Source organism: Zootermopsis nevadensis, unplaced genomic scaffold (genome assembly GCF_977971745.1).
Source record: "Zootermopsis nevadensis isolate Lab colony 2312 unplaced genomic scaffold, Znev_1.0 Znev_ptg000003l, whole genome shotgun sequence".
NCBI classification, from domain to species: Eukaryota; Metazoa; Arthropoda; class Insecta; order Blattodea; family Termopsidae; genus Zootermopsis; species Zootermopsis nevadensis.
Window position 1 is genome coordinate 4,552,686 of NW_028259135.1, and position 24,186 is coordinate 4,576,871.

The 24,186-nt window shown below is 35.9% G+C and overlaps 2 protein-coding genes and 1 long non-coding RNA gene across 9 annotated transcripts in view; 1 reads left to right on the forward strand and 2 right to left on the reverse strand.

Moving 5' to 3' along the window:
* Positions 1–456: 456 nt before the first annotated feature.
* Positions 457–18,401, reverse strand: LOC110839571 (guanylate kinase). 5 transcript variants are annotated; one of them, XR_002546532.2, is made up of 7 exons: positions 18,262–18,400; positions 12,864–13,074; positions 10,843–11,110; positions 8,623–8,846; positions 7,371–7,481; positions 2,307–2,507; positions 457–2,128 (listed from the first exon to the last, which is right to left on the reverse strand). XR_002546532.2 is itself a non-coding variant. In XM_022083916.2 (6 exons), the coding sequence occupies exons 2-6, from the start codon at positions 13,048–13,050 to the stop codon at positions 2,463–2,465; spliced, it is 807 nt and encodes a 268-aa protein (XP_021939608.2). In that variant the 5' UTR covers positions 13,051–13,074; positions 18,262–18,400; the 3' UTR covers positions 457–2,462. The 5 variants fall into 5 exon arrangements, 4 of the variants coding, with proteins under 4 accessions (XP_021939608.2, XP_021939607.2, XP_021939606.2 ...); XM_022083916.2 differs by having other exon boundaries at positions 457–2,479; XM_022083915.2 differs by having other exon boundaries at positions 457–2,507.
* Vps25 (vacuolar protein sorting 25) lies at positions 14,991–23,345 on the reverse strand. The gene is made up of 5 exons (XM_022083921.2): positions 23,202–23,345; positions 22,877–23,022; positions 20,822–20,909; positions 18,911–19,041; positions 14,991–18,640 (listed from the first exon to the last, which is right to left on the reverse strand). The coding sequence occupies exons 1-5, from the start codon at positions 23,249–23,251 to the stop codon at positions 18,534–18,536; spliced, it is 522 nt and encodes a 173-aa protein (XP_021939613.1). The 5' UTR covers positions 23,252–23,345; the 3' UTR covers positions 14,991–18,533.
* Positions 20,845–24,186, forward strand: part of LOC110839575 (uncharacterized) — a 31,909-nt gene continuing 28,567 nt past the window's right edge. For all 3 annotated transcript variants that reach the window (XR_002546536.2, XR_002546534.2, XR_002546535.2), the window contains exon 1: positions 20,845–20,925. This is a non-coding gene — a long non-coding RNA (uncharacterized LOC110839575). The remainder of the gene's footprint in view (positions 20,926–24,186) is intronic.

Below are 24,186 nucleotides of genomic sequence, written 5' to 3' on the forward strand. Positions count from 1 at the left end.
CAAGAATTTAATGACCCTGATTGTAATATACCATTGTCAGTGCCCTTTAAAATTGATCTAAAATGGTATTAGGCACATTCAAAACAAAGTTTCAGAAATGCTGTATGGTATTATATAAATATCTCAACAGTTTAATTTTTGTTAGAATTATGCAACATGATGGGTACTTTACATGAAGACCTAACATATTTCTGCATGAAAAAGTGGCACTGGCAATACCCAGCCTGACAGATACCCTGCCCGTGCAAACATACGCGAGGATCTCAGTGATGACGTAACCACACAGCCAGACACCTCTCCCCAGACAGCTCCAGCATCATTTGCATGTCTTGATGAAACTGGGTCTAATAACTATCTAAGCTACTCATGTGAGTATTCATAAAATGAACATCTTGCTGCAATAATGCAGCCTGAACACAAGAGAGTTTTTGTCATGCAAAGAGAGGCTAAGAACCATTCTTTTGAAACATTTATTACATCAAGCTTCTTGACATATATACAACTCTATTGTTACCATTAACATCTGAAGCTACCGATGAAATGGAGCAACACTATTCTTGCACCTGGCATCCCAGTTCGCTCAGAACAAATGCAATTATATGGATACTGAATATTTTACTTTGGGAACACAAAGCTTCTTCTTATCACAGACAAGACATAAATGTCTGCTAGTGTACTCTGAGTGACTCCATTTCAAGTTTAAGTTTCACACCAAATAAAAATTGACCAATTAAACACCTAGACATATAATGGAATTAATAAAATGTAAAAGGACGTAATGAATTATTACAAATGAAGACTCATGAAACCACATTAAATACGAGAGCATATCGGAAAGATACTTTCACGAACTTATTGCACACAGATCTAATATCAACCCAATATATTACACATTTAGTATTGCTGTCCACTGAAGTCACTTTTCCACATCATCACCCTGCATATTGAGACACTTTGCAAGAACAGCGAGAACTATGGCATCAGTGACTATCTGCAACATCACTGCATTCAGACCACACATGGCAACAAATTCCCAATGAATTGTTGCTAGAGAAAGGCCTTTTTGAAAGCAGAAAAATTATTGATTGAAACTGCACGATGCACCATTCCCACAATGGTAGTAAAATTTCTAAACAGCTGTGTGGTTCTCTGAGGGCAGCTACTACTGCATACTGACTACCACATACTTTTGTTGCCATGTTGACTGTCCAAATCTAAATGAAGATATGACTAAATACATACATGAAAGTAACTTTCAATCCATCCCTTTATATCATGAACATCTAGAATTCATTCCCATGAATATGCTTCAGTACGTGTCTTTTGTAAGAAATAAACTTATTCCCTTTATTTATGTGTAATGATAAAAAAAATAATTTAAACACTGTCCTCCTAAACATAAATAGTAACCATTAATAATATTTCTATTGACATTTTCATATGCCCATGCTCAGAGGCCATCGCTACAATACGTCTGCTTGTTGAAGGTCAAGCTCATCGCTACAGCACACTGGCGTCAAATACAGGGAATGCAGGTATACATACACATGCACACTCATATGCATGCATACACACAGACCAGTTTTCATGAAAGCAAAATGGGCATAAGAACATCCTAACAACATACATCTGTATGGATCAATGTACCACAGTGACAATGTCGTCTCTCATTGAAATGATTTCTGGATTACCACTGCTACATCTTTAAATTCTTATCCCATTCCCTTTCCGCTTCTTACATGTTGCAGTTTCTTCTGAGTCTCTTCATGCCTTACATAGGCACCGTAATCAAAAGTTGAACAAACGACAAAATGCAATTTTGACTGATCTATGTGGTCTACTGTACACACCACACACAGCCTTTCCATGACTCATCAGTGATCACTGTACAGTCTGAAATAATGCAATGTATAGTGAACAGTGTCAGTCATTCCTGAATGCAACCAGATGACTGACTAGGAGAAGTGAAATCACTCTACAGTCTCAGCACACACACACTGCTGGCAGTCACTTGCTTTCATCAAATGATCTTCTTGTACATATAACATTCCCAATTAGAGTTCCTTTGGGGAAAAACACTAAACTTAAAAAAAAAAAAACTTTAATGGGGACACCACTGACGTTTAACCTTAAATGAAGAAATGTCAACATTAAATGGTTGTCATACCGTTGTGTAAAATGGCCATACAGAATGAAGGGAAAATATGGCATTAAATACTGACTTCACCTCTGGTGTACATAAATCAAAACATGGGCTTATGCCCCCAGTTCCTAGGAACTATGTCTGATAACACAGGGATACATACCAACCAGGTTAGGTTAAGCACAACGAGGACACAACACAGTGTTAGTGGTGTTGGTGGGAGCTGTCGTCTTTCATGCAGAGGTGGAATGACGGCACCAACATCAAGGTAGGGGTGGCGTGACATCTCAGCACTCGTTGTTGCACTCTGAGGTTCACTTTAGTCACTGCACCCCCCTGCATCAGGAATCACGCACATCAATATCTGTGGAAATCTAGAATTCTGACAATATGGAGCAGTCATGGTGCAAAATCTACGTAAATTACATGAAACCCATAAAATAATATAATTTATCTTGTGTCAAATATTTGAGAATAATTTGCAAAAGTAGGCAGTTAACACTGTTATCAGGGCACTTGTGGTCTCAAAACCCTGACTGTTCTTCAGGTGTGCACATTATGGGATCCATGACTGTAGGTCTTGAAGTGTAAATATTATGAAAACAATCATCACAGTCAGTGCAATCAGAAGTAAAAGTGGTTACAGATTAAACTTCACATGCACTGGGAATTTATCTCTTCATAACATTCAGATTGTCTGTGGAACAAAGTTTTGAATTGTGTGAACAAAATTTTTTTCAGAAGTAGAATCTAATGATGGTGAAAATGAAACTCATTATATTCTAGAATATTATTACAAAAGCAGTATATCAGACAGTGAGCAAAGTGATGGGCACGCAAATCCACAATCAGTGGGCATGGTAACATAAACTGGCAAACAAATCTTCGGCTCCTGGGTATCCCCCACCTTAAAATCGAAAGCGCAGAAGTGCTTAAAATATATTTATTGCAATTACCTTGGTTTTAAAATTCACTAAACCCATTAAATATCTTTCATCAGAATATCAAGGGACTATAGAACAAAAGTAACAAATTAATACATTCTTTTGAAAGAGGCAGCATAAATCCCCGCATACTGTGTCTAAGCAAACATCACATGGAACAATAGAATTTGCTGCACCTCACTTTGGATGGTTACCTATTAGGTTCAGTTTCTGCAGACAAAACATACAGAGGAGAGACGTATAGTTTTGTTAAGAAAGACCAATGTCTCAACAAAATTAATATCTCACATCACTGTTAAGAACAGACTTTGGAAATCTGTGCAGTTCAACTATAAACAGAAAATATCCAATTTAATTATACTAAGCTTCTACAGAGCTCCCTCAGGAGATTTTCATCAATTTTTAAGGGTATGCTGCATTAGAGTATCTCTACAATCCAAAATCTAAATTCTTAATCTGTGACAATACAGACCATCTCAATCGAGAAGGGGGAGAGGGGTGAACTCATCACTAACCACATATATCTTTGACACAGACTACAAATTTTGCAACAAGAATTCAAAATGACTCCAGTACAGCAAATGATATTTTTGTGGATGGTGTCAGATTTATTTCATCTTCTACTTCTAGAATAATAAACGGCCTATCAGACAATGAGGCCCAGTAACTTATAATTAATAATATTGCTGCAGCACATAATTTAATACCTTTGAATCAGAGAACAAGAACAGTAAATAATGACACAATCATGTAGTTTCAGCCTCTTCTACAAAGTCTGTTGACAAAGACAATGGCACCAGCAATAAGTTTGACTAATTTTTTGTAAACATTTCTAAATATTTTTGAAACTAGTTTTCCAATTAAATATAAAAGTATAGGCAAAATAAAGAATAACTGAATTACACAAGGAATAAAAATATCTTGCAAATGTACAAGGAGTCTATACACCAAGAAGAGGAATAATAATTACCCAACAATCATAGAATTATTGTATGAAGTATTATAAAATCTGAATAATGTTATAGAAGAGGCTAAAAAGCAGCATTACAGTAGACTTATAGCAAAATTAGATAATAAATAAAATAAAATCAACATGGAACATAATAAAAAGAGGGTGAAAGTAACAATACTTTTAACCAAACAGATGCCATCTCTTCTTACAAACAATAAAACAGTAAACGGTCCAGAAACAGTTGCAAACGCCTCCCACGACTTTTTTATAATAATTACCGAAAGCTTAAATTTAAATGAAGTGGGGAGAGAATATGCTATTTCATTTATAAAAAAGATGCACTTCCTGTAAAATTTCCCAGTAATAACATTATTCCAACCGCTGAAACCAAGACAAATAAATATAACATATTCCCTCAAATAAAATACTCTTCACGTTATGATGAATTAGAAGTACAATGTTGAAATCTTGTTAAGGTTTCATCCACGAGCCTACATCTGTAATCACTCACTATACCACTTTACACAGGAATTTTTCAGGACCATCTTAAAATGTCACTGCACAACAAAGGTAACACATTTAGTATGACAAAGTACAGGCCAATTTTACTAATTAAGTAACTAACTAACTATATGGCTTAGGAAACCCAAAGGTTCATGACTCCACCTGTCCCTGTCCTGAACCAACAAAATCCAGTCTGTCAACTCCTATCTCCCATAGACCCAGCCTGAGATTATCCTCCCATCTACATCTAGGTCTCCCCAGCGGTCTCTTCCCCTCAGGCTTCCTGACCAATACCTGGTGCACACCTCTCGCCCCATCCGTGCGTACCACATGTCCCACCCATCTCATTCTTCTTGACTTAATCACCCTCACAATACTGGGAGAAGAGTGCAATGTTAAAGCTCATCATTATGCAGCCTTCTCCATGCCCAATCCTCAACTCTCCTACACCAAAATATCCTCCTCAACACCCTATTCTTAAACACCTGCAATCTGTGTTCCTCCCTCAGATTGAGAGACCATGTTTTGCACCCATACAAAACAACGGGAAAAATTATTTTGTATGTTTCAATCTTCAGGTTCTTAGAAATCAGATGGGAAGACAAAATATTTTGAACTGACAATTTAGTCTCCTAACTTCCTCATGAATATAATTTTGATCTGTTATTGTTGTTCCTAAATATTTGATGTAAGATTTGAGGTTTTCACAGCGGTGAGTATGAAGATTTCCGTCTTCTGGGTTGTTGTGCTGTGTAGTCTGGTCGATGTTAACCAACGTTTCAGAGGTCATACTGCCTGATGACGGAGGCAGTATAACCTCTGAAATGTTGGTTAACATCGACCAGACTACACAGCGCTACAACCCAGAAGATGGAAAACTAAATATTTGATCTTTGCAACACTTTCAAAGGATTTATTAGCCACCCTAACATGATTATGCCCACCTGTCTGCTGACGAGATACTAACATGTACTTAGTTGTTTCTGATTTACTTCTAGCCCTACCTTTCTACTAGCTTCTATAGTAAAACTTCTGTGTTCCTCTTTATCGGTTTACTATTATTTAATTTTTCTAAAGTACCTAAAGGTTTCCTTGTCTTTATATAATATAATCTGAATACAGTATGTAATGGGTGGATGTATTTGTAACATCACTAATTAGGTGAACCTATCTTTATAATATGCGGAATTTCATAACACATTATATTACCATAATTTATTCCACTTCCTATTGTTATCACACTAACTTTTGGACCCATGGAATGTAATAAAAAGTGTGTGTATGTACATAAAAAATGTCATCAAAATACTTTGTGCATGTGTGCCTGAACAAAAAATGCATCATAATTTATATAAAAGTGGAAATGTTCCTTCATTCTAGCTTATTTTGTAATAGGATATTATCAACAATTGTGTTATATTTGCTAGTATCACTATAAAGAGGTGATGTGTCACATTCAGGAAAAATGCATTCATCCTCATAAAAACAATAACTCGCAAGTTAATTTTTTTTTTATTGTCATTCATTATAATAAGGCTTGTTGTAATGATTATAGTTTGTCAGTCCACAGAAGCTTGTTATAACTTGATTTTACTGCAATAAAGTTTTTGAAACATTAGATAGCATCATAAGTTCAAATAAACATCCTGGGACTAATATAAAAGTAAAAAAAAATAGTATAAAAATGCCTACTACGTTACATTTCACAAATACACATACTTGGCAATAAACTGCACATTCTGACTGAATGTTTTCTGTATTATGAACAAGCTAAGTATCGAAAGACATATTAATCACAAGCCAAGCTGTTTTTAGTATGCTTAGAATATTGACATAATTAGCTCTTCTCAGAGTAATAAATAAGCACAAGGAAATAACACCATTGAAAATCAATATAAAGATACATTTGAACCATGTCCTTTACCCTTTCTATGCTACTAACACAACTGTTTCATGGTAACACTTCATAGAAAAGGAAACAAATTCCTGAACTTGTACATTTCATAGAAAACCTTTCCGATTTCAGCTGTGAAGTCGCAAATACCAAACATTATATGTTTATATTCACAAATCAAGTTATGAGATTAAAACTGCTCAGATTTCTGTTTGAATCACAAGAACTACATTTTCACACGTCATCAACAAAAAATTAAACTGAACTGATAATTTTACTACGATGTTTCAGACTAAGAAGATATTTTCATATACCATAGTTGAAAATGGGTGTATTCTGGGTCCTTGGGCCACATAGTCTAGTAAACGTTTATCAGCGTTTCAGAGGTGCTTGCAGCCTCTATCATCAGGGCAATGGGTCAGTAAACGTTACCAGACTACACAGCACAACAAACCAGAAGACAACCGTCTTCACACCTGCTTCCACGAGAATGTGAAATCTCACATATACCACATTTAGTTGCAGTGAAGGCTCCAGAACTTAAATCTACAAGACGGTTAACAAAATCCCTTACCTATGTCCTGCATTTTGTCTCAAAGAAATACACTCACATTGCTACCAGTCTCTTGACAACTTGCTGCTGGACATCCCAACTGCCATCGCTATGGTGCTCCTAATTTCCGCAAACTAATTATGCAAATTAAGTAAATGTCCCTTGTTGGGTACAAATTTTCCTGATCTGCAGGACTGGAAAGGTTAGAAATTACTGATACGTAGTGCTTTTATCAGAGAAAGGGTTAAGAAATGGATAATGTACCAGCACTTCCATTTATTGTATTCTCCCCCTGCCAAGCCAGCTCATGGCTTGGTATATGAAGGACCCCATACCACGATGCACAGTAGGCCTGGCCCATGATGCAGAAGGGGACTCACCATCAACCTTGTCCTTCACCACTTCCCTCGCAACAAATTCTCGCAGGCTAGCATAGGCTTTATCCAGCGAGTTGTTCTCCACTACAAGATCAAAGTTCCCTGGTGCATTCCCTGCATCATAAAACAAGACAACCATCCAATGTATCTCACCATAATGAAAGCACTGTAAGAGAATATGGCTAGAACACACTATCACTGGATTGTGGGTAACCACCTACAAGAATAAAACACAATTCATATTTTCACTGCTATTAAAAACTCAAAATAAACACCGCTACTGTTTCCTCTTCAAATTTTCACAACAGGTAAAACATTTCTTGACTAGCTCAGCTACTACCAGTTTCCCAAGGACTCTGCTCCATGAGGTTGACTGGATGGTTGGTTAATACAACACACATATCCTTGATTTTTCCACACACAGTTTTCCTAAATGGAGTCCACCATTATGAAAAATGTATTTAAAGGGATCAACAGAAAGCTGTTAGTTACTCCTGTAAACAACTGCAGTCAGTATTCATGGCTTGTAACGTTTATTTAACAAGACAACAGAGAGATTATCAGTACAAGTTATCATGTTGATGTCCACAAGGAAGAAACCCAGCTCATAACATGATGATATAAATCCTGAACACTATATACATGTTGACTCACACTGACTTTCATTATCAAGAAATGTTACTCATACAGAATGATGTTTCAGTGTCTTGCTATCACCGAACCTTAAAATTTCAAATGCCTCTAACATGCAGTGGGTTAGCATGACACGGATGTGGCCTTCACATGACCCTGACCCAACGATGGCCTAATATTGACATGATTTTTTTCTCTCTCATACTTACAGCTGGCCAAGAAATCTCATGTCATTTTTATGACCTTGAATTTTCAAATGTATCTAGCTGGCAGAAGATTGGTCTGACGTGGATGTGACTTTGGCATGATCTTGACTTAACCATGGCCTAACATTGAAATGACACTCGCCTCTTCCAGAACTATGGTTCGGAAAGAAATTGCATATCCTTATTAAGAACTTGAAATTTCAAATGCCTCTACTAAGCAGAGGATTGATGACACTGGTGTGACCTTAACCTAACCTAACATAACATAAAATGTCTCATTTGTTCTTTCATAAACGTAGATAGTTTCATTTTGTATTATATGGTTTAATATTAGTGTACAAATCAGATCAATGTTATATCACAAAATAAAACAGTAATGGGGAGGAAAGTGAGGACAACCTGAAGGCAGTACTCACCAAACTCAATCTCTTCTCTGGCAGCATCCAATCGTTTCTGAAGGCTCTCTTCTGTCTCTGTTCCACGATCCCTCAGCCTGCACTCCAGTTCCTCAATGGAAGGAGGCATAACAAAAATATAATGTGGGTTCAAGTCTGTCTGTTTCACTTGCTTTACTCCTTGTACGTCTATATCAAGGACACAGACTTTTCCTTCAGACATCACAGCCTGCACTGCTGCCTTACTGCAAGCCAAATAAACACAAACCATATTATTGAAAATGGACAGAAGGGCAGGAAAAGCACTTCCTGAATTGTGAGAAAGTATTAAATTGTTATGTATTCATAATGTCAATCTCTTGTGTGTTATAAAAATGTCAGTCCATTTGAATATTACTGAATATGAAACTCAGATTAACTGCACATTATGGGGTCATATAAATCAGTCCATTTAAATGTAATGTGATCATGTCAGTAAGTCCACTTGCATGTTAAAGAATTATGTAAGTCAGCACATTTGCATGTCCTATCTCAAATTCTTGATGAATTTGAATTGTTTGACGCTGGGGGTCTACAGCAAAATTTGTCAAGAGAATTTAATTCTAGTTTCATAGCAGTCCAATACAACCCACAATTTGCATGACAAAATGCGGGTGCCATTAAAATCTACAATGTTTATATAAAGTACCTTTCTACATGATGAATATTAAACAAAGCACAAGAAAAGTTAATTTTTGGCCCTTTGAAGTGGGAGATTAGTATTGCAACAATTGGTTTGTATGCACAATTTGTGAACACAGCACAGATCAGTGTGTTATGCAAACTGCCAACTAAAGTAATCCACCATTAGTACATAAGCTCAAGTTTTGCACATATAAGAAATGATGGCCAGAAGGATGGTAGGACAGCAGTTCCAATTGTCCCAAACTTTAAAATAGTTCAACTTTGTGGCATAACTCAACTATTTTCAAAACTTTCCCTCTTGACAACAAGTTAAAAATGTGCATGGCTAGCATCCATCTCTTCACATAACTACAAAAACATCAGTGATTCAATGCACAGCCCATCACCTCTAGTAAAGGTATTTTCAAGTTGTACATTCTGATGATATTTTAAATTCTTTTATAGATGCAATGAATTCTAATAAAGTGCTATGATTTTCTTATTGATAATATTAATATTTTGATTAAAATTATTTATATGCTGTTCAGCATTAGTTATGCATCATCACTTTTATGTTATCATACACCCTTGAAAAGCAAATCCAGTTTGTAAAAAATGTGTAACAAAGTGATACTCCTGATGAAGCCAATGTAGGTCAAAACATGTTAGGTTAAAAACAAAACATCAATAAATATAGTTACATTTGATGATTAACTCATGTAATACTGGTTACCAGCTACATAGCCATCTATTGTGGCTAGGCAGAAAAATATAAATAGTGACTTAATCATCAGTTACCTCACCAGACAGCAACTCAAGTCACTTCAGTACCTAACCAGTTACTGACCATTTAGTCACCTACTATGGTTAATGTAGCTAAATAGTGAAATGCAAACACATCTCCAACCACTGCTACTTCAGGTAATAACTGGTAGTGAAGGAAATTTTTCAGTAACAGTAATTCATACTTTCACTGCTGCCTACCTAACACGATAACTGAAACCATTCATGTGTGTTAATTTCACTGGTAAATGATCATTCATATTCTATGATAGTTGACACATATGTGTCACCAATTAGAACAGCAGGTACCTAATCAAAAATAATATATTATTTCCCATTGTTAGCAACAGTAATTTCAGTCTAACAGAAGTAGTCACGAACTGATGAAGTTTCATTATGCCTTGCACTGGAATAAAGATTATCTTTAAATGTTAAATACAGTCACAGCAACTTCTGGGCACACCGTGATAGGTTCTGTCATGAAGGATCAAAAAATGAACTGTCAATTTTACTTCCCACAACTTCTATACTTAGATAAGCCATGAGGTGAAAACCAAATCCATGCACGCAAAACTTAAACCTCAATCTGAGTGCCACTGTAGTGGCAGGAAGTTTCAACCACTTCAGACACATAAGCCACTGAGGCTATGATGACACACGTGTGTCAACAGGTCTTGGGGTAGGAGCTACATGATATGCATGTGCTTCATGTAGGAGTGAAAGTGCCGGTAAGCCCTATGCAACCAAGAAAACATAATCTCAGGACAAATGTAACTTTCCACTTGTATTACATACCTCGTACCATACAAGTTTTTACAGAACTCTGCTGATTCAATGAATTCACCATGTGCAATGGCCTCTCTCATTGCTTCCTTGGTAATGAAGTGGTAGTGTTTTCCATTAACCTCTCCTGGTCTGGGATTTCTTGTTGTGTGTGAAACTGAGAAGCCAAACTTATGTGGAAACTCGGCAAACAGACGTTGCAGTAATGTTGACTTCCCTGAACCTGATGGCCCGCACAAAACAAGAGACCGGGGACCATGCTGCACCATATTGTGTGTATCTGTCACCAGACATACAAAATCAATCAAGAACATACCATGTTTTTACTTAATGACAACAAAGCAATTGAATCAGAAACAGTGCAACACTAAATCATGACTGGAAGGATTATAGGAGGAAACAGTGATTACCTACTTTACCTCAGTAATCTAGCAAATTATTATCCCCAGCCCCGTGAATATTTGTCTTTACAGTATTGTCTACAGTAATTAGTTTAAAAGATATTAATCAGGTTTTACCCATTCTTTCTGTATGAATATAAACAGCTAATTGAGTCCAATTTTCATCATCAAATTAACTGCACCCTACATTTGTTGAATGCTTAAATGCATATTATAGTGACAAACTACAAAAAGTAATTAAATATTCAGATGGAGACACTATTTTGTACTATAGAGTAAAAGTGTCAACAAAACTTTCTTTTAATAACAACATTCCATTGTAACTCAGAGAATCTGAAGCCATGTTTGTTTTCTAGATTATTACTTCTCAGTGTCTCACATTATAGTGTGCGTTGAAAATTGTGTTAATTAAAAACTTCACATGCCACTCCTATCAGACAGATAATTTCAGTAGTATCCACCCTCTAAAAATATTAAAATATATCACAGTATGAGGCTGCAAGAAGTATTTCCACATGTTCAAATACTGAACTTGGTGCCATCTGCTCCAGCATAGGCCACCATCATCCTAGCCAAAACGCTTAAACTCTGAAGACGGAGAGACATCAAGTGCCTCCAAAACGCTGGTATACACTCACAAGACTACACTGTCAAACAACCTTAAAGATCACAATTAGTGGGAGTTTTAGAATAAAGTATTCATGAAAGGATAAAGCGAGAATTCAGAAACTAATACAGGTCACTTAGCAATGTCAAGATAATGTGATCTAGAAGGGCATATGTTTAGAATAGTGGCACCAAGAACTACACATACAGGGCTATACCAAGATGATTCTTAAGAAGAAAGGTTGTGAAGGGTGTAACTGGATTTGATAATGTTCAATGGTAGGCTTTGAATAAGTGTTAAACCTGAATGATATGTTACCACAGTGTTACTTTGCATACATAACAGAAAATTTACAATTTGAGAAAATGAAGGAAGTTTCTCTACTTTAAAAATAGTGACAGTAAAGGAATGCTAGAGTGGCACAAAGTAGTTTTGCTAGTACACATAAACACAAACAAATCCACTTTATGCATTAATTTGTAAGACAGAATCTTAAGCATAGTTCATAAGGCCTTTGCTGTAGGGTTATTATTATTATTATTATTATTCAGTGTTCTGTCTGACGACAGGTCCATTGCTCTGCCCAAAAAGAGCTCTCCAGTTTACCCTATTCTCAGCTTCTCGTCTTAATTCCTGAAACTTCATCTTCTTTCCTTGTTTCAGATCGTCGGTTAGCTGTATCAGTCTTCTTCCCAGTCCTCACACCTTCACATTTTGAATTACACTCCTCTCTTTTGGCATTTACATTACAAAATAGCATACAACAAAAATTGTAGAAATGCGTTCAGAAAACCTGATACAAATTTACCAAACCTATTACACTGGGCTATTGCTGTATCAATGGATTGATAGCCATCATTTAAGATACCATTGAGATTCTAAGCATCAGGACAAGATTTTCAGCCCACCAATTTGTAAAAGACAGATTAAGTTACAGGAAATTCTGCCTGCAGAGACCTTTGTCTGACTCACTTAAAAAATTTCTGGTGATTAAAAAAAAGAGAGATACACAGTCCATAATTTACCAGAAAACTTCTCCCTTTGTTTATGACTGAGCCCCCTGCTGCCCCTTCCATAGTAGTCACAAGTATGGGTGTAAAATGGTTGAGGCAGAATGCTCAGGAAGACAGTGCAGTTATTAAAACAGAACATACATTCAATCATTCTGAACCTAGTAGGAAACTTTATTATGTTGAAAAACATGTTCTGCATGTTTTCTGATACCTCCAATTAAATCTGCAAAGAGAAACTTAAATAAGCAGTTAAGTCTGAAACCATTAATATCTCATTTTACTGCTAATATCTTCAACACAGAACATAATACAATGAGCAATAATAACAACAGCTTCAACACCTAGAAACCACAGTACTTAGTGATGTGTTGCACTCTGCCAACAGTGCCAAACACCAAAATGAACTATGATTCTTTTCCCGAATTCAAGCAACTGACACTCCATCTGAAGTGGTTTGATAACCAGCTAATCAGGGGTGCATGAAGATGAGCATCAGTGGAATGACAAAAGACAGAAAAAACAGTACATGGACAGAAACATACAGACTGACACTCTGTCATGGCCAGCCATTGGGGTGGGCAAATTTGGCAGTCATCCAGTTTAAAAACCTTCCACTCGGTTCACTCTCTTCGCTGGGACCTATAACATTCTGCAGTGGTAAACTGCCCTACTGAAAATGTGAAACAGAAAATGAAGTAATTGGTGTGGTGTACATACAGTAGCTTTGTTATCAGAGAAAATTTAATTAACAATGTACTCATTTGACCAAAATTATCTCCTTTCAAACCAAATATTTAAAACAATAAAAGTTAAAGTCATTCATGTGATTAGACAATACACCCATGTTGCCCTCAGTGGGCTAGTGGTTAGTGTGCTCACCACTGGACCCAAGGTTCACGGGTTCAAGCTCGGCTGAGGTAGATGGATTTTTAAGGGCGATAAAAATCTGCAGCACAACTTCCTTCGGAGGGGAAGTAAAGCCGGCGGTCCCACGTTGTAGATTTACGGCTTGTAAAAGAACCTTATGAGCATGATACAAGATGTTTCGTAAGCAAAATTCAGCAGCATACACTCATAAATGCATGCTTCAAAGACAAAGAAACCTCCCACATGGGAGGAGGCCAAGGCTCGACTTTGGGCTGTTGTGCCATAGAAAGAAAGAAGACAATTCACCACAGTGACATATGGAGGAGTCAAGGTTAAGTTACACACTTTCTTGTCTTCAGTGTCAGCTCCACATCCACTTTACTGCCTGATTATAAGCCATTGGACAGGTTTGATGGGCCGTGAGATGTGGTCAGGATGTGACAGTGAAAGAAAATCCTCTCTGCTTCTGGGAATTAAACCAGTCTAGTTCACGGGTAATCACTGACTCGGCTAACACAGCTCATAAATGTTTACATTTTGAAATGTGTTATGCACACTCTAATTTCTGTGCACTTTCATTCATTTCAAATACATTAAGCAAATGTATATCAGACATAAAGGTCCTGAAAATCACATATAGTTAGAGATCCATATATGTAACGTTATGTGTCTATAGATGTACACAGCACTCAAAAAGTTCTTGAGCAGCCACACACTGTGACACTCAATAAAAGCTGCTGTCAGTCTGCAACTTTCAATCTGCACCGTATAAACAAATAACAGCTTGTTAAACATTCAGTAAGTGTTCCACTTCTGTGTTCACTGGAGGCGCACACTATCAGTTAATCATGATTTCTGAAAGTGAAAGATGTCAAAGTTGGGAATCATGCAAACACCAAAATCTGCAGACACTTATGCAGATCTGCTTCAGAAAGATAGGAAATGATGCATCAGGTTTATGGAGAAGATACCATCTCATAGCACCACATCTGAATGGCACCATATATTCCAAGAAGAAAGAAAATGTTTAGGGGATTACTGTGCTGGAGGTCATTTAACAAATACATAATCTGGTATTCAGCCATGCTTCTTCTCAGGGAATAAATAGACTGGTGGAATGTTTACACAGATACCTGTAATAGTTTGAAACTTATGACTCTTATACCATTTTTTTAATCAAAAAACCAATGTGGGAATAAATTTAGGAAGGTGAAACTTACCCAACAAACACAAAGGATTGCATTATCAGATAAAAATTTAAAGACGATGGAATTTCACTGGAGTGATTAAAAACTTTTAATGTGCAGGCAAAAAACATTTCCTCATAATAGACAATAATACATGATACATGCTTCAGAACAATTTGAAATTAACAACCATTATACATACAGTTAAACTTCCTTCTTTTTGTGAATTACGTCTGTAATAACAAGATGAAGTCTATACTGCCGTCCATTCCCTCCATATAATGATGGTGCTAGCACAACAGACAAATATGAACAAGGCAAATGTCATATATCTTCTCTTTGTGACCATGAACATTCCAAAATATCCTTTTCTCTCCATAAATTTTGCAACAATATGACATTCCTCATGAAGTGCAGTGAAACAAACAATATACCAGTCAGCAGCAACATACTTACTGGGACACAACCAGCCTGTCTGTAAAATAAGTTAATCCTGTGACACTTTGGCACCCATATTTTCTTTATCTTAATCTTAATCTCTGGAGTGTTAATGGGCACAAACTTATGGTGGCCCCATACACCACAGTGAGTTTTAGGATACTGTAGCCTATCTGTCGGTCTCAGAACACGTGCCTTCATTTCTTTCTGCGTTATTTACAAAATTTAATTCAAGTGAGATTTTCTTTCGCCCATTTATATGAAAATTCTGGGGTTAAAAAGTGGTTTGTCTACATTACAGGAAAGCATTCTGTTGCAGATTATTTAAACAATAACAGCACTTTTCATCATGAATTATGCAATATATAAGCATGTGTTACCACAACATTAATATATTATGAAAACAGTAAAATGCATAACGTACTATATGTTTTAGCCACCATCGCCATCCTTAGGTGTAAAGACTTAGAAAGTGAAAATATTAAGAATGCAAGATTGCAAATAAATATATATATATATATATATATTACAACAGAAACAAATTAGGAAGAGCATAAACACATGTAAAATTTCACTGAATTAAAAAAATGTTTAAATGTGTATCTGCAGTGAACACAGTTCTCAGGATAACAATGTTTTACACAATTTGTAGCCATGTCCTAAAACTGCTTAATTTCATTAGTATCTACAGATTTAGTAATAATAAAAACCTGAAACTGTGGGTAAAATTTCCCTTCATGGATATCCACCTGTAATATAAAAATCACAAAAAATAATGATGGCGTGGATGATAATTAAATTTTGATGAAAGACTCCCGGGTTACAAGTCGCATCAGGTGGGAGTCTTTCATCAACTTCAGTTGCCACGAAAGTTCACTTTAGAATTAAACTTTGTTTGATTTGGTACAGAATGCCCTGGCAATGACAGTAGTTGCATCTAGGTCATCTATGAGTTTTCTTTTTTAATTTTACTCCATACAATCAATCACAAAGTTGGTTTAACATTTTAAATAATCTCTCCTTCCATTAACCATTATTGCATGGGAAAAGGAAATTTAAATCGTGCATAAGACATAACATAAGGCTGATCATAGTTAATGAAATGAGTAATATATTCTTCACTATTTGAACAGAATACCACATCAGCCATGACCAAATTAACATAAATTACAAAATATTCATACTGAATATAACCTGATTAGGATCATCTGGTTCAGGAAAAGCATCACAGCTGATAAAGCTATCACTGCATTGTGTGTGTGTGTGTGTGTGTGTAAATTCTTCCTTTCAACGTTTCCCACATCAAAAGGGAACCTGCCATAATTTGGCTCTTGCTCAAAATGCTCTTCAATATAATGCACATGCCATTTCTTTACAGTACTGAAATTCTACAAACTAATAACTTACATTGTTGATAGAACTCGTGCACAGAGTTGGCCCAACAAAGCCTGGTAGTAACTACAAATCCAGCCAGCTTTAACAATCAATAATTCTGCATTTTGCCTACAGAGTGTATTTATTAGTTTCTCATGATTCTCAAAACAAATAGCAACTGTTTTCCTAAACAGCATTACCTAGCTGATGTCTGTGATGGAGATCCATTGTGTATTCTTTGAGATAGGGACAACACCTAATCAGAAGTTCTAAAATTTTTCCAAAGCAAGGGCCAAATTCACACTTGCTTATGGCCCTCTGGTTACAAATGGCAACAATCTACAGAAACTCACGGCAATTTTTACAAATTAACATGCTATTATAAATTGATTCACTCCATAATCATGTGAGTTTGTAGTCCTAATAAAGTATTCCTGAAAATTGTACTGCTTTATGCCACAACAAAAGAACCTTACACTTCTCATACACCTTATCTAGAGAAAATGTGTTTTGGCCTAATTCCTTATCACCTTGTTTACAAAATGCATCTTACTATATAAATGCAATATTTCTCAATATATATACAATTAATTTATATTAATCTACATGATAGAATGCAAAGAATTTAAAATAAACATGTTGCTTGAAGACGTCTCATGAATACAACTGAAGTGACTCTTAACAATAATGTGCTTCACAGAATGTAATCACACCACAGCCCCAACTTAAGATTTGCAGATGTTTTACATAAAAATCACACACACACACACACACACACACATATATATATATATATATAATTAAAACCATATATTAAGGAATATAAGGTCAAAAGTCAAATATAGCTTAAAATGAGGTGTCTCAATTAGGTCATAACTTTTCCTACAACTTGTGCCCCCCGCCCAAAAAAGTTTTTTTTTTACAACTTTGGAAGTATGTTCTAAAACATGTTGTGGCCATACAGCGGTAAAATTTGGCAAAATCAATTCTGAGGGTGTTCGTTTGTACTTGTATTTTCTGCGTTTACTTGATGTGGAATGAACCATACATCTCTTCCGATGTTTGTCAGTAAAACGCATTCTAGATGTTTTGAAGTTCGTTAATCTGCAGCCTACATAAGATAGTAACAAGTTACTACCAAATACCAATATTAATAAAACGTGTCTACTGATATTGGGGAAACATGTTTAATCATACAGACTGACACGCTAGACATTAAATAACGTACGTGTCACACAAACCACAACGATAGGTTGCATCCAACCGGTAGGTTGAAAATCCCTGGTTTTCGTTACTTAGATGGCTTCAGCTTCGAAGGTTTAACCTAAATATGGATTCAATAAGCAGTGGCATTCATGCTCTATTACTCCAAATGTGACCTCCCTATATACATTAATAGCAATATTAATCACCTACTCTAGTAAAATACAATAACGTCCTTGCACAGACTGTCCTTGAAAATATTGACTGGCCTCTATTTGAACGCAGTCACGCCGGCCTCCGCTTATTTACGTGCCATCAAGCACGAGACGCTTTTCACTCACCTCTAATGGCACAATGAATCTTTCTCAGAAAGCTACAAACCACCACTGGGCACTTCAATTCTTCTTGCTATTGCTGATGATAAGTGAAAGTAATATACGCCGAGCAATAAGTGATATTTAAAAGACAACCTTCCTTTACCTACGCCGACAAAACGTTACCCAAAATTACAACGCCACCTATCGACATCAGCGAATTCAAAAACAAATGAACGAATACAGTAAACACAGCGCAATATAATAGTCTGTGGTATAAATGCACACGTATACCCTTATTAAAAGAACTTTACGCCTTGATTATCGTCGAACAGTTCGGCTTTCTTGCTTACTTCCAGTGTCTGTAGTATTTTAACCATAATTTCCGTGTCCAAGCCATGGAATTCTGCAAAGAATCACAAATAATTTAAACAACTCAAAAGATTTCAAAACACGAAAAATTTTATTATTTTTAGAAACGGTTGGATTCCTGGAATGTAGTGCGATACACCAAACATAACATTTTCTGAATATCTGTTAGTCGGTAAGGGCTTAATTAAATACTAATTATGTTTCACTTAAGATATATAGCACTCACCTGTATAAAAATAAGTGAACAATGATAGGTCTAACAGTCTCAAGTGAAATAAAGTAAAACGATCAACAGGCAACAGACCTTCATCTGCTGAGTTGTCCCCATCTGTGATCTCATACAGTGTGCAGACAGTATTCATCATCCCACACCTCTGTACCCAGCTATATACCAGATCTGCCCATTCCTCCAAGGTGTGCCAATATATCTGCCACCTGTTAAACAATATTGTATCATTCGCAGAACATGTCTCCATTGTCACTTTTAATGCACAGAATCCTGTAAAATTAAACATTCAGTGTCAATGTTCATGTGCACCCCTTCCCTTGTGAAAACTTCATACCTGGTTAGATTTCTGGTTCTCATGACATCAAGAATGAATATTATCTTCTTCTGGGATGTTGCCTTTGGAAGCAGTGAGCACCCTTCAAACCTACCACACTACGTGGCACAACATCCCAGAAGACAGTTATCTTAAATCCATACTACATCATTTTCCATAATTTTATGTGCCACAACCCTCAAAACTCCTTGGATTTCATTATACTGACCAGCCTGAAAGCAATTTTCTGTTCCAATTATGAATATGAAAGTAGGTTCTGACCACAAGTGAAGATTGATTACCTGAAATTACTTTAAGCATTTCCCTGCCACAGAGTTTGCGCCTAAAACCCTTGGTTAAGGATAATGTGATAACCAGCTTGACATCTGGCTTAAACCTTGTATGGACTTAGGAGAAAATCACAGTAAATTTCTAACTTACAGTTTTCAATCAAAAGAAACAAATTGCACATCTTAGAATTAAGTCCCTTTCACATATGTACTTTCTGTTCTGGTTCCACCAGTATTTTCAAATCTTACAGTCGAAAATACTCATGAATCTCTCAAGGCAACCAAGTATAATGAATTGTTCTTAGGATATCAGCCATGTCAGGTGGTTGAAAGGCGAAAACACCAATGTTTCAAGAACCACCATCTTTCTTCTCGTCCTCAGGGTACTGAAGCGGTTGGAGATCCATTGGACTGCTTCGTGAAGGAAAGAATTGAAATTCAACTGAACATTGTAATTTCAACAGAGACAGGGTTTCACACTGAGTCGGGCCTGGTACCCGGTGAAAAACATGCTACCCAATTAGAAAGTTGGGCTAAACAGAGCAAACACTTGACTCTGCTTACCAGTCCCTATTGGCTAACATGCAGCCTTGAATATGGGGCTTGGGCGTGGAATGGATCTCCAACCACTTCAGTACCCTGAGGAGAAGGAAAAAGTTGGTTCTAGAAATGTTGGTGTTTTCACCTTTCAACCACCTGACATGGCTGATGGCTTAAGAATTATTCATTTAACCCTAAGCATTTCATTCCCAGAATATTTTACACTTTTCCTGACTGCCACTGCATACATTCAACCTTTCTACAGCAGAAAAGTCCTTAATAGATGGATATTTAACATTCAGTATCAGTTACTACAGTCCTGGTAGATGAGTAATTCAATCCAAAATACATTCTAATAACATTTTCTTATGAATAATAATGCCTTCATAAATTTCATATTCTGTCATAAAAAGGAATTTCACATCTCTGCTGATAAGCCATGACAACAATATAAATGAAAAATATACTGTTTCACAATGTAGTACTATCATAATGATGTGAACATCAAGCACAAAATAAATTTTATTCTGAAAACACCAGATCCAAGGGTGCCATACTTCACAAGGAATACAAGTTACTGTATTTTTTTGTTACAAAAAATGTGTAGCATGTCAATGTCACTTTACTTTGAGTCATTTATTAGAATGTAGTGGTGTGTTACAACAGTTCCAAGAAGCAGCTTCAAGTTCAATGCAATTTGAATTCTTGGTGCTAAATTGAAATATAAAGAATTCTTTTCATTTTAGAGAAAAAGGCAATGCTGCAGACACGCCAATTAGAGACATGCATGCCAAGTTATCACAACTATATGACAATCACACTGACAAAGTGTTTTGAGCTTACCTATGTTTTTGCTTATCCAGGGGCTGTGCATTGCCTGTCCGAGCTAAATCCTCCAGGATTGTCACAATCCCTTCTAGTGGCAATTTTCCTGAGCAACAGTTCAGGTAAATCAAGCAAAATCTGTTCTGATTTCTAGTAACACTGGCACATTATCTGGTAACCTAATATAATGTAACCTGTTACAGTATAACAGTATGACACAGAAATCTGGTAAAAACTTTAAAAAGGCACTATCATGTGTACTTGTAGAATTTTAAGTGTATTTACAGTTACTTACAGACTTAACCTACACATCACATTTTATATTATCACTCAAAATACAACTCACCTCATTTATCTTCTAAAAATCCTACTTCTTATATCCTACCCTAAGTTTCAACTAAAATATGCAGGGGTATATTGGATTTTTCTAACCTAAAGTACACTCAAATGTTCATCGTAAGATGTTCTAAATACTGATTCAGACAGTTTTATACAATTATTTTAAAATGCTTTCACAGTAGTCCTGTCTTTTTGTAGTCCTTTGTTTACACTTGAGGAGCCGGGGTAGCTCAGACAGTATAGTGACAGACTATGGACTGGATGACCAGGGTTCAATCCTCGATGGGTTGTTTCGCTGTGTAGTCTGGTCGATGTTAACCAACATATTCATCGCCATGATGATGGAGGCAGTATGACCTCTGAAACATTGGTTAACATCGACCAGACTGCACAGCGCAACAACCCAGAAGACAGAAATCTTCATACTCACCGCTGTGAAAACCTCAAATCTTACAGGAATCATATTGATCAAATGATTCATAAGTTAAGAAGAGCATTATTGGATGCAGTTACATTGATGTTTCATATCAACAACAATGAACTCTCAAAACCTGTTTTGCCCACTTTCATTCCATACTGAAATATGGAAATATATTTCACAGTTATTCACCAAACAGTAATGTTATATTTACATTACAAAAGAGAATAATTTTCTAACTAGACTACACTAGAGATTTTACCTCTTCCACGTGAGTATATATTTCCATCAATGAACTTTATCATAAATAATCAAGAATATTTTCTGACAAATTCAGCAACACAAAATGTTAGCACAAGGAAAAGGGTCTATCTTTATAGGCCAATTGCCAACATTTCATATTTTCAAAAAAGTGCATAATATTCTGACACCAAAATATTTAAGTCTATGACCAAGTATGAAGTATTATGAACAAAAAGGCACAATTTAAAGTAGCATTAAAACAGTACTTAAATACACACATCTTTTACTCTGCTGATGAATTCCAAATGTTTAATAACAACTCATAATCTTGTTAAAGGTTTTTTGAATTTATATAAATGAACCTATCTACTGTATATGTGTGGATTTAGCAAACATCTGTACACTATGTTTCAAACCTTTGTTTTAGATGAAATTTTTATAGCATTTTGAATCATATTATTTTTATGACATTCTCCACTTTGTAGTTATTCTAACTTTGACCCATGTAATGCATATTAATATGCAAGTATGTAAACAGTGTAGTGTAGTTAAAGATACAGATTTTATCTTTGGCTTAAAATGTTGATGAAGGGGGCCCAAAGTTATGCTGGCTGTGGCAGTGAATAAGAAAAATTCCAGTTTCCCTGCTGGGAATTCAATTCATGTCAATCAGCCCATGACTTTTCTAAGCTACCATGGCTTAGTTTGAAGTGTGCCATCTGTATTAAATCAAATGACAACTGTTATAACCCAAGATACATTGTTTATACAAATATGTGAAATATAAACAATGTGGAATAGACTTCCACTTACATTTTCACTGGTAATTTCTGTACTGTAATGGAGTTTTGAAACTGTGGTGCATTGTTTCATAACCAATTTGCACCAAATGTTTGGTTAGCAAACCTACTTATTTCGACACTAACTTCTTCAATCATGGCATCAATTGTTGGCCTGAACTGTTCATACAGACTAATATATCCATTCATGGCTACAGCAAGCCATGAGAATGAAATGTGTATTTAATTTGTTTGAATTCGTTAAGAACTATAAATAAGATAAAAAAAGGATACTGTCAATTGCTGTGTTGTTGAACAGAGCTGTTCTTTGTGCCTCTCTTGTGTCTAAAATGCAATGTTTCGTAATTTTGTGGTAATCTAGAATCAGGCTCCTCCAAGCTGCAATCTGTTTCGTTCTAGTCTCATTATGAACCTGGATTCTAAACAATAAAATAGAAGGAAAATGGTTGAAAATGAATTTCATAAAATTCATTCCATAGCATTTTGTATACATTTAAATTCGAAACCGGTAATTCAAAGTGTCAGTGATGTAAACATGATTTACATGTTTTATGCCTCCTCGAAAGCATAAGTTATCACATAAAAACAAAAGTCTTACGTAAAGAACGGCGGAAACGAATACTGCCACGGCCATTCCACTTCTGCCATTTTGATCGCAACTTAGTACTTCTAAGATAAAAGAGTTCACAAACCACAGTAGCAGTCACGTATAATCGGGAGTGGGGCAATAAATTCCGTGAAGTGAACTATCTTTATTTGAAAGTCTTTCGTGAATGAACTGCCACCTAGGAGATGTGACTATAACTATACCAACTTCTTTGTTAAAATAACTGCCACCAGAGTGAATCTCACTGGTACAATACAACCACATTGTCCGTGGACGAAATTCGAAATTTCTGGTTGAGCAGCATTTAACAGCCAGGTGTTTTTCTTAAGAAACCGGTTGAAACAAAAAATTCAAACGATTTTTTTTCTGTTCATCGCACACACCAGGCCCCTGGCAACAGATTCACCGTAAAGTAGAGTAGAGTTTATTTACATTCCATAGATCCTTCTTAGGACTCAACCAAAGGATGTAGAACATGTCATTTCATACAATATACATACACTTCAGAACTTTCAACACAAGTACAAGAACGTATTTCACATATCAATGTACATAAATTTCAGATTCTGCAATACAAGCATGAAAAATAATTTTACAAAACATTTTACATAAACCTCAGAATTTTAAATATAAATACAAAACTTGCTTTACATATACGTAGATTATGGATATAAAGCTTAAACATTTTCAGCAAAGATGAAGTCATCTACAGAATAGAAGGAGTGAGTAAAGAGGTAATCTTTCAATGCAGGCTTGAATACCTTTATATCATAATTTAGACTTTTAATTGTTGCTGGAAGATTATTAAATAATTTGATACCTGTATAGTATACTCTTTTCTGATATTTAGTAAAGTTAGCATTTGGCACATATAGATCATGTTTACGTCTTGTATTTAAATTATGTACATCTGTATTTCTTTTAAATTTATCCATGTTTTCCACCACAAATGATAGCAAGCAGAGTATAAATTCAC